The 10,347-nt window shown below is 40.5% G+C and overlaps 1 protein-coding gene across 1 annotated transcript in view; it reads left to right on the top strand.

Annotated features, from left to right (window-relative positions):
• Positions 1-4,987, top strand: part of slf1 (SMC5-SMC6 complex localization factor 1) — a 73,083-nt gene extending 68,096 nt beyond the window's left edge. Inside the window, exon 16 of the mRNA XM_060836761.1 lies at positions 4,206-4,987. Within this exon, the coding sequence (XP_060692744.1) occupies positions 4,206-4,678 (473 nt within the window). The 3' untranslated portion in view covers positions 4,679-4,987. The remainder of the gene's footprint in view (positions 1-4,205) is intronic.
• The last annotated feature ends 5,360 nt before the right edge of the window (positions 4,988-10,347 follow it).

The raw sequence follows: 10,347 nt of genomic DNA on the forward strand, positions 1-10,347 counted from the left end.
TAGACTTTTCTATGTTTCACTGAGATCACTGTCATTTGGACCCTCATGGGACAACCCATCCATCCCAGAAACCAATCCAGGGAACTTTGATTACATCTTGAAGGGATGTTTTTAGTAAACAGGTTTGTCCCGATACTTATATTTCAGGTGTGGCTTAATCAAAGCCATGTACAATTGCAACTTTTTGCCCTTAATTTCAAATTGCAACATACTTGAATTAAGACCAATGTATTATTTGTAGTCCCTGCATGTTAACATTGTTTTTGTTTTGTGGGCAAGCCCCTTGAGAAAACTCAGCTTTCCCTGCTACCTCACCCCAAATCACAGGCTTCTCTCCCCTTCGCAAATGCTACCTGTTTTCAAGGTTGTCTGGCTGCAGTATCCTCATGCTGGTGTTCCCTGATGCCTGTCAGCCCAGGCCTCCTGTCTAATGTGTGCAGAGCTTACAGGATGTTAACCAGATAGCAGGACCTCTGTATCTAGTTAAGCTAGATTTAACATTGCCAACAATCTCTATCTTTGTGAATAAATTCCAGAGGCATAGCTATGTCTTTTAAAATTGAGATAATGAAGAAATGAATCACTTCCTTTTTTTGTGACTCTCCATCTGCAAAATTGATACAATTAAATAGCAAACTGTATCATCAGAGAGTGGCTAAATGGTCAGATGTCTATTGATAGTTTCACTATAAATGCTTGGTTGTACTCCAAATCTGATGATTGTATTCACCCCTGTGGAGAAGTGTTGCTGATTGAGGGCATTGTTGTGAAGGAACTGTTAACTTTATCTCCTGTGTAATAACTTGATCTTGCTTTGAAGTGGTTTCACTAGGCGTTTTTTTTTATTGGATAGAATTCAGGGTTCCTTCAGTAGAATTTTGGCTCTTTTTTTTGAGGCTGCACGAATAAACTTTTCAAAGGGATTATTGAATGTGTAGTTTTATTTTTATTGTTATTTTAACAGCATCTCAAAAATCTCCTATGTTGTTATATGGTTCCTAAGTTCTGTACCTAGTGAATACTGGGAGTGGACATGGGAGATTTGAGAAATCCATGGCAGACACATGGGATACATAAAGCACAATGAGGGATAGATAGGAGACTTAAGTGCTGAACAACTGTGAATAGACTCAACCAGTGCCCAGTAAGTAAGGCATGCCTTTTTATTCGAGCCTTTCCATGTTGCATGTTCAGGAGTGGCCACCACGTCAGCAGGCACATTTCCTAGTCACACTTGCATCCCCAACACAGATGAACAAGTGCACTCCTTCAGAATGGACGCAGGATTGAGGTCAGAAAAATTCTGAATACTCATCATAACCACAAAAATACAGCACTTCATGTTTAATTTTCCCAAAATAACCTTCAAAGCAGCAAATTATTTGCAGGAGTTAGGTCTCTGGAGACTAATACAAACAACATGAAATCTATTCGCAAAGTGTGCTAATTAACAGCAATTTTTACACAAATGTTTAATCATATTTTCTATGTAGTAAAAAGTGTAGTTGAAATTTGATCATTCAGAAACCAAAAGCACTATACAGATCTTAGTTTCTATCATTTGAATCAAGTCTAGTATGAAATGAAGTGCACCATGAAAAATTTGGAAGTGAGGTACCTGTAGAGATGAAAAGATCACAGTAGATTAAATCATTCTTCTACATGGTTTACCAGCACTAAGGCTGTTAAAACTAAACAATGATGAGCAATGAACACAGGCCAAAAAGGAATCTTTAAGAAGCTACCTTCTCAATATTCATTTTACTACCATCTTGTTTGTATGGTTTTTTTTTAATCCTGTAATGTATGATGAAGCACAACTATCCTATATAATTGGTAATATGTCTGGTCATGCAACTACGTTTCTTATCAGTATTTTGCTGCTTTTTAATGATCCCTGATCTCTAACTAAACAAATTTTCAGTTATCCTTTGCAAAGTCAAAAGTTAAAATTGGGTTCTTAGATAATTCTATGCATTTTGCTGGTCTCTTGCAAAATTAAGATTTCTTCTGATCATCTGATTTTCATTCAATAACAATTTCGTTTGTTTACATTTTCAAGTCTTAGAGGTACATTTGCAGCAAAAACAAAAACAACTTGTGCCTTGAGTGTGACATGTAAAAGAGTTTTAAGCCATTATTAAGGAAATTTTAGTTTCTCAAAGTTTCTTGCGTTTAGAAACTTGTGCCATTGGTGTAAAATTTCTATTACTTCTAGTAACCTCTTGTCTTTTTTTCTAAAAGAGGTGTTTATTTTATTCCAATATTTTCAACTATCCAGTCAGGTACAGTGAACTTGAGGGTAAATCACTGCTAGCTGAATGAATGGCTCTGAGGAAAGAAGAGGAGGCAAACATATTTGTGGGAAATTTTGACTCTGATATCCTAGTGAATGATTTCCTAAAAGTAGATGCTGGACTTTCACATTGCCCTAACAATTTTTGATTAGATGCATTTTAAAAAATTATATGGTTGGAAATACAGAGAAGGTTTAAATCGCTGAACAAATATGAAGATGGTAGCATGAGTGAAGTGAGTTTTTAAGAGGTTGACATGATAGGAAAAAAGTTTCAGCACAAAGGAAGATTTAAATAAGTTGGACCAAGATTCCTATAATTTGCATTAAATACAGAAGCGTAGTTTAACATCCGTTACAAAATGTAATTTGAAGACTTCTCAAAAATCCTCATTTTGTTTAAGGATTTTCTGCTATTGTCTTAAACAAGTTATTCTGCATAGAGATTTAACCCCTACATCAATTGAGTGTCATAGCAGACCTTTATTATATTCACAGCAACAGCTCACTGATCTTGGAGCTAAAAGAACTCTGCCTGTCCACAACTTCTTATTAGATGACACAACAATGCAGAATGGTGTTGAAGGCAGTAATGTCATTCAACTTCTACGAAAACCCCTTAACTTCTTTTATGTAGTTCCCTTGATGTCTCCTTACGTAGCAACACTTTCCTTCATTAAAACCTTCAACAATAGCAAAAATGCTCATTATAAGCAGTTTTTGAATCTAAGGTCGTCTTCTGCCCCCTGTTGGCTATTTTGAACTTTGAATGTGACTTTGAAGCTGATAATCATGTATTCATTCTAAATCACAGGAAGCTCTATAATCCCATGGATTTTAAAAAAAATTATCTGTAAAGTTAGTCTACTTATGCATAGAGACAATACCTAGCCTTATTTCAAATGTTCTCCATCATGAAGCCATGGAAATGGGTACAATTGCGCCATTTAAAAGACATCTGAATGAGTACATGAATAAGAAGAGTGTCCCAAATCCCTCGAAAATGATAATTTAGTATATCTGGTCGGCATGGATGAGTTGGACCAAAGGGTCAGTTTTTGTGATTCAGAGCCAATATATTGTCAAGTCCTGCTTTTGCCTAATCAATCTGTTCCGAGGTTGCATATCTCTGGAAAAGGTGGGACCTGAACCCAGGCTTCCTGATCCACTTGGAGGGACTCTACCTTTGCACCACAAGAGGACCCAAGCCTGACTTTAAATGGAAAATGGCCAAATACTGACAGATGTGTACTTTCCGGGCCATTAATAAGAATATCCATTGTTTTGCTCTTGTCCTATGGGAAGAAGTCAACTGGTATTTATATTCATAAAATTCTGCTGGCACCTGTACAAAGTACATCTGCATCTCTTACATTCTGGGCTTTGACAGTACCATGACAGCAATTAGAGCAGTTTGTGTTTGTAGTTCAGGCTGTTTGTTAATGTATTACAGGAGTAACAATAAAGTTTTCCTAAATTCTCCTCTCATCCGAGCATTTTTTTCAATATTTTCTATCTCTCAATCCTGACTTCTTTCTCTTTAGTCCCCTGTGCACCCTCTCATTCTCTCTCGCAATTTTTCCCCGATTGTTTGCACTTTGAGATGTCCATTGGTCATCAAAGGCAGTGCTTACATTTAAATGGAATAAAGAATAGAACTATAATGTAAAATGTTTTGTAATCCAAATATGAAGGCACATTTTTGTGGTTATTTTGCCTAGATATTTACAATAGATTGAATTGGTTTTAAAGCGGCATGCTTCCTTATGCATTAGTCTAAGTTATAAGTATCAGCATTAGTTATTGTCTGAAGTGGTTATAGATGTGCCCCATGGTGAAAAGAAAATAGCTGTTTCAATTGCTCATGTGTAAATGGCATTAATATCAATATATGTCATTGTTCCTACAGGAGCTATTTTGCTACAGCAGCAAGACTGCCTCGGAAAAACATTCCTTGATTGTCCGAATGCAAAGGAAGGTCTTTGTACCATCCCAAAAGTCCGAATCGAAGATATTGCTGAAGGGCAATTTGGAAACTTTAACAGATACATCAATTCTTCTCAAACTGAGCTGAGTGTTTATCTCTGGTCTATACTTCTAAAAAACTATATTGAAAATCACAACTTGCCCTTAATCTATCGTATTGTGAATGATTTGCCTTTGAGTACTGTTCAGTTTGTAGATAAGAATAGGTTTGAGAACCTGAAAAATTATTTTCCTGAGCAGCTGATGGTGCAGTATGTTGAAGATGTTAAAGCATTTAAGGAGCTTCCAAAGTATATCCAGCAACTATTTGTCAATCTGAGGAATGGATCTCTGGCACTTGGCGTGAACGCACAGCTGCTACTGCTGCACATAGAATCCATATTTACTAATTCTTAATCACCACTGCAAACTATAAAGCTACATTACTCAACTTGGTTGAAAATGGAAATGTATTTGTGTTAAATGAAGAACAAATGCTACTCAGAATGGCTGACTACAAACTGAAGCTCTCGTAGCAGTGCTTAAGCTTAGCAGAAAATGGAAGTTGGAATTACAGATGCATTTTATACAGTGCAGTGCGAATTGCTTTTAGAAAAGATCTGAGATTGGCAGTAATACAAACAGTTGTCTATGGCTCAAAAGAATAAAATATATTCTTTTGTGACATCTATATTTTGTAAATGATTTAAAATAATACCACTGCTTTGTGTAACTCTTTAATTATGTGAACATTTTTATACCATAAATATGTTGGTGGTTTTACATTTTTGTGTAAGAATTAAAGTTTAACAGTTATTTTGCTCAATCTTTTGCACAATTGTAACTTGCTGTACACCTTGAATAAATTGATATGCATTTTTTTTGAGACAGATTTTGCAGGGGCAATGGGCATTGTCATTTAGCAGTGAGAAAGAGCAATAAAGTTCTAATGCTAGGTGGTGTTAGAGGAGAAAAATGTTCCATATTAGGAATGGGAGAAAAAACAGTTAGGGCTTCGGAGTATGATACAGAAAATAATTAAGTTCATTAGGTTGACAATGCATAGATATGGATACATTGTGTATAAATGGAATGGGTGAGACGCAGGGACATAAAGCCATATCATCATACTAGTCACAGCAAAAACAAATACTTGCCTTTCTTTAAGCCATGTAAGAGGAAAAAATCCTAGAAATAGTGTTGCTGTGCTGAAGTGAGAATGTTCCAGATGGTCAAGGATAACTAACACGATGGAGTAGAAATTCATTCCATTGTCTGTATTATAGGCCACTAACAAAAGGGAAATGGGCAGAGAAACTTACTTGCCAGAACATTAGAGAGGTGAAGAGTATTGCTGAAGAAGGACCTGCATATTGAAAAGTGCTTTTCTTCTCAACCTACATGAGTGTCCCCTTTCAAAGGTAGCCATGATGTGGAGGTGCTGATGTCCACCCCAGTTCAACAAAGTTTAAAAATCTCACAACATCAGGTTATTTGGAAGTACAGCTTTGAGTGCTGCTCTTTCTTGTAATTAGTGAGGCAAGATCATACAACACAAAATTTATCACCAAAGATCATAGTGTCATGCAACTGTTATGAGAGATTGAACACACCTAGATTGCTGTTAGGTTTTTCATCTTTTAGAATGGATTGCAGGTATCGATTTATTAATATATAAATCCCAGAACTTACTTCAATTCACATTCACGAGATAACTTAAGGTTTTATATTTTAAAAAGTGACATCTCCTATCAGTGCATTAAAGGTATGAGGTTAGAATCTGGAGTCAGACTGGTTTAATTTCCAAAGTAGGAATGTAGAAAATGTCACGTGGGTTGATTGCGTACAGATTGTGCTTTTTGAACAAAATGGAGTATATCTGACCATCCTCCAAGGTGGACTTCGGGATATACAGCAATGCAGACTGGCTGAGCAGAGGCTGATAGCCAAGTTTGGTACCCATGTGGGTGACCTTAGACAGGACCTTAGGATCATGTCACACTGCAGGTGACCCCACTCCACTATACATTATCACCCACACATAATCTCAACCATGCGCACAGCCTCTCACAGGCTTACACACTGACACACACTACCAAGCACACATGCATTCTCATCTCTCTCTCTATCCCCTCCCTTTTCTCTCTCACTGGCACTCTCGCTCGCTCGCTTTCCTCTCTCTCTCCCTTACACACACACGCACTCTCTCTCTCCCTCGCACGCTCTCTTCTCTCCCTCAACCGCGCCCGCGCGCGCTCTCACTCGCACACGCTCTCTCGCTTTCACTCTCGCATGCGCTTGCTCTCACGCTCGCTCACTCTCTGTTCTCTCTCTTCTCCCTCTGCCTTCTCTCTCACTCATGCTCTCACCTGCTTGCTCGCGCTCTCCTCTCCTCCCTCTGTCTTCTCGCACGCTCTCTTCTCCCTCTGTCTGCTCGCGCTCTCGCACGCTCGCTCTCTTCTATCTCTCTCTCTTCTCCTCTCCCACTGTCTGCTCGCTCTCTCACAGGCTCTTGCTCGCCCGCTTGCTCTCTCTTTTTTTTTTTCTCTTCTCTCTCTCCTCTTCTCCCTCTGTCTTCTCTCTCGCGCTCTCTTCTCTTCTCCCTCTGTCGTCTTGCTCGCTTGCTCTCACGCTCGTTCTCGCTCTCTCTCTTCTCCCTCTGCTCTCTCATGCTCGCTCACACTCTCCTCTCTCTCACGCTCGCTCTCATATGCTTGCTCTCTCTCGCCTTCTCCCTCTGTCCTCGCGCTTGCTCGCTCGTTCTCTCACACACTCGCTCGCTCTTTTATCTCTCCTCTTCTCCCTCTGTCTGCTCGCTCGCGCTCGCTCACTCTCTGTTCTCTATCTCTCTCCTCTTCTCCCTCAGTCTTTGCTCGCTCTCCTCTTCTCCCTCTGTCTTCTCTTGCTTGCTCTCACATGCTCGCTCTCGCTCTCTTCTCTCTGTCGTCTCGCTCACTCTCTCTCATGCTTACTCTCTCTTCTATCTCCTCCCTCTGTCTGCTCGCTCGCTTGCTCGCCTGCTCTCGCTCACTTGATCTCTCTTCTCCCTCAGTCGTTGCTCGCTCTCCTCTTCTCCCTCTGTCTTGTCTCGCTCGCTCGCTCGCGCTCTCTTCTCTGTCGTCTCGCTCGCTCTCACGCTCGCTCTCTCACACTCTTGCCTGTCTCACTCTCTCACGCTCGCTCGCTCTCTTCTATCTCTCTCTCTCTTCTCCCTCTGTTTGCTCTCACACGCTCGCTCACGCTCTCTCTCTCTCCTCCCTCTGTCTTCTCGCTCTCGCTCTCGCATGCTCTCTCTCGCTCTCGCTCTCTTCTCTCTCCGTCTTCTCTCACGCTCGCGCTGTCTTCTCTTCTCCCTCTCTCTTGCGCTCGTGCTCTCGCTCACTCTCGAACTCTCGCTCGCTCTCTTGCTCTAGCTCGCTCGCTCTCTCTTCTCCCTGTCTTCTTGCACACTCCTGCTCGTTCCGTTCTCTCCTCCCTCTGGCACGCTCTCTCGCGTGCTCACTGTCGCTCACTCGTTCTCTCTCTCGCTCGCTCGCGTGCTCGCTCTCGCTTGTTCTCTCCTCCCTCTGTCCTCGCTTACTCACTCTCTCTCTCGCTCGCATGCTCTCTCGTTCTCTCCTCCCTCTGGCACCCTCTCTCGCATGCTCGCTCTCACTCGCTCGTTCTCTCCTCGCTCGCTCGTTCTCTCTTCTCCCTCTGTCCTCACGCTCGCTCACGCTCTCTTCTCCCTCTGTTCTCTCGCGCTCTCTCTCTCTCACGCTCTCACATACACTAAAATGGGTTAATTAAAGGACCCAGCATGGATTTTTCAAGAGAAAATTCTGTTTCGCTAACCTGTTGAGTTTATTTTTGAAAATGTACGAGTTTTGATGAGGATAATGATGTTGCGATTATGTACATGCCTTACCAAAAGGATTACGGTGCTGCATAAGGCATGTGAGCAAAGTTAGAGCTCATGGAATGATCAAGTAGCAACATTGCTATATTTGCTGAGGGATTATGTAATGGTTATTTTTCAGGCTTGGTGAAGGTTTGCAGTGGAGTTCCCTAGAAGTTGTTATTAGGACTTTGTTTTCCTTGACAAATATTAACAATTTAGAGCTTGCTGCACAGGGCACAGTTTGAAAATTTGCAGTAAGAATAGAACTCTGGAACACTATTCTCTGAGGACAATGTAGAGTTTCAAAAGGTCATTGACAAGTTGGTAGGGTGGGCACGTGATATTGATTGTGGAGAAATGTAAGGTAACACACTTTACAAGAAAGAACATGAAGAGACGGCATTAAACAAAATGGTTTTCATTTAAGGGCTTACAAGAATGGAGATACCTGTGTGTATATGTGCATACGTCATTAAATGTGACAGGACAGCTGATGAAAGCAATTGTTAAAGCATATACTATCCTAGGTTTTATTAATGGGATGAGCAAGGGGGTTGACCAATTTTGGTCGGTCCCTGATGACAAATTTAAATCCCTTATACTTCAAAGAAAGGGAGTTAGTAATGGAGAATAAGGAAATGGCAGAGCAATTAAACAACTGTTTTTGTTCTGTCCTTACAGAAGAAGACACAAGTAACTTTGCAGAAATGGTAGGAAACCAGGGTTTAGTGAGAAAGATTAACAACATTAAAGGAGGAAAGGCTACTGCATGTTGTAATTGCTGAAGGACTGTGAAATCAAAGATTTTTTACAAAACCAAGGAAAGTATGTGGATATGCTTGCAGTGTAATATAATTCCTAATATATAATGAGAATCAAATAGGTCAACGCTAGTGTCATAACTACAATACATTGCATTCTTTTATTTTTCTCACCATGTTTCTCATGGCACCTGAACATGTATTTTCCACCAGCTGCATTGCCCATGTATAACTAGGCCATACTTATCATTGATACTCCATATATAAATCCTCATGGGGACCAGGCGACTCTATTTATATATTGTGCACTGTCCACTTTTACTACATTTGGGATGGTAGAAAACAAGCACAATGACCTGACCCCATTTGAAGAGTGTGTCCTAAAGACTCGGGAATGGAACTTGGATGAGACAATATAGGTATTGCCCCTTTACTTCAACCCATTTACTCCATCAAGCATTGATTTATAAGCAGAGCATCTTACTATCTGTTTGGCGAAGTCTTTTCTCCAAAGAGTTTTCTAAGTTGATCTATTTCCACCATTGGTTTGCAGAATAAGGTTCCTGTCCACAGGAACTGTTATGTATTTCCCTGTTGATGCAGCATTCTTCCTTCCCCATTTACAGTTCACTTCCTCCACTGTTCTCTTTTATTACCAGTCATCCAACTATTTCTCCCAGCTACCTCCTTTGTTCCCCACACAATCATCTGTCCCTAGCTACCTTGGTCTTTTAGTTGCTTGGACAGACTGGCGCCTATGCTTTTAACCTCATCCTCAAACTGCTAACAATGTATGTTTCTTTCAATGTTGATGTGGCAAATGCATTGATGTAATGTAGGATAAGCTTCAGAATGGAACCTGCCTGGTAAAAATACATGGAAGCAACAATTGAACATGCCAAGTGTCTTTTCCCAGTAAATATATATGTTTTGTCAACGAATCATGAACTTGTAATATCCTTGGACTCAAAACAGCAAGCCCTAAATTCATTAAGCATCTGTAAATTACGAAGACATGTTGAACTGCTTTAAGATTAAGGCTAGACAAGTAGGAGGCTGGACAAACACAGTAAGCCAGGCAGCATCAGGAGGTGGAGAAGTCGCTGTTTTGGTGTAACCCTTTTTCAGGACTTCAAGATAAAAGCAGCAAGGCCCAGCAAGCTACTTTGTAATAATTCTTGACAGTCTCACAAAGAAATGAAACCAAACGGACAACCTAGCATTCATCCAGGTGCCAGAAATTGCAATGGTAAAAACAGCTGTGTTGATCTGCCAAGTCCTCCTTACTGATATCTGGAGACGAGTGCCAAAATTGGGACAGCTGAGTCACAAACTAGTAAAGCAACTGTAACATATGAAATCAGACCTTACAAAAAGGTCCCAGACACCATCATTACCATCCCTGGATTATGTCTTGACCCACCAGGAGGACAGGCCCAGCAGAT

The sequence above is a fragment of the Hemiscyllium ocellatum genome, chromosome 2, assembly GCF_020745735.1.
Source record: "Hemiscyllium ocellatum isolate sHemOce1 chromosome 2, sHemOce1.pat.X.cur, whole genome shotgun sequence".
Classification (NCBI taxonomy): Eukaryota; Metazoa; Chordata; class Chondrichthyes; order Orectolobiformes; family Hemiscylliidae; genus Hemiscyllium; species Hemiscyllium ocellatum.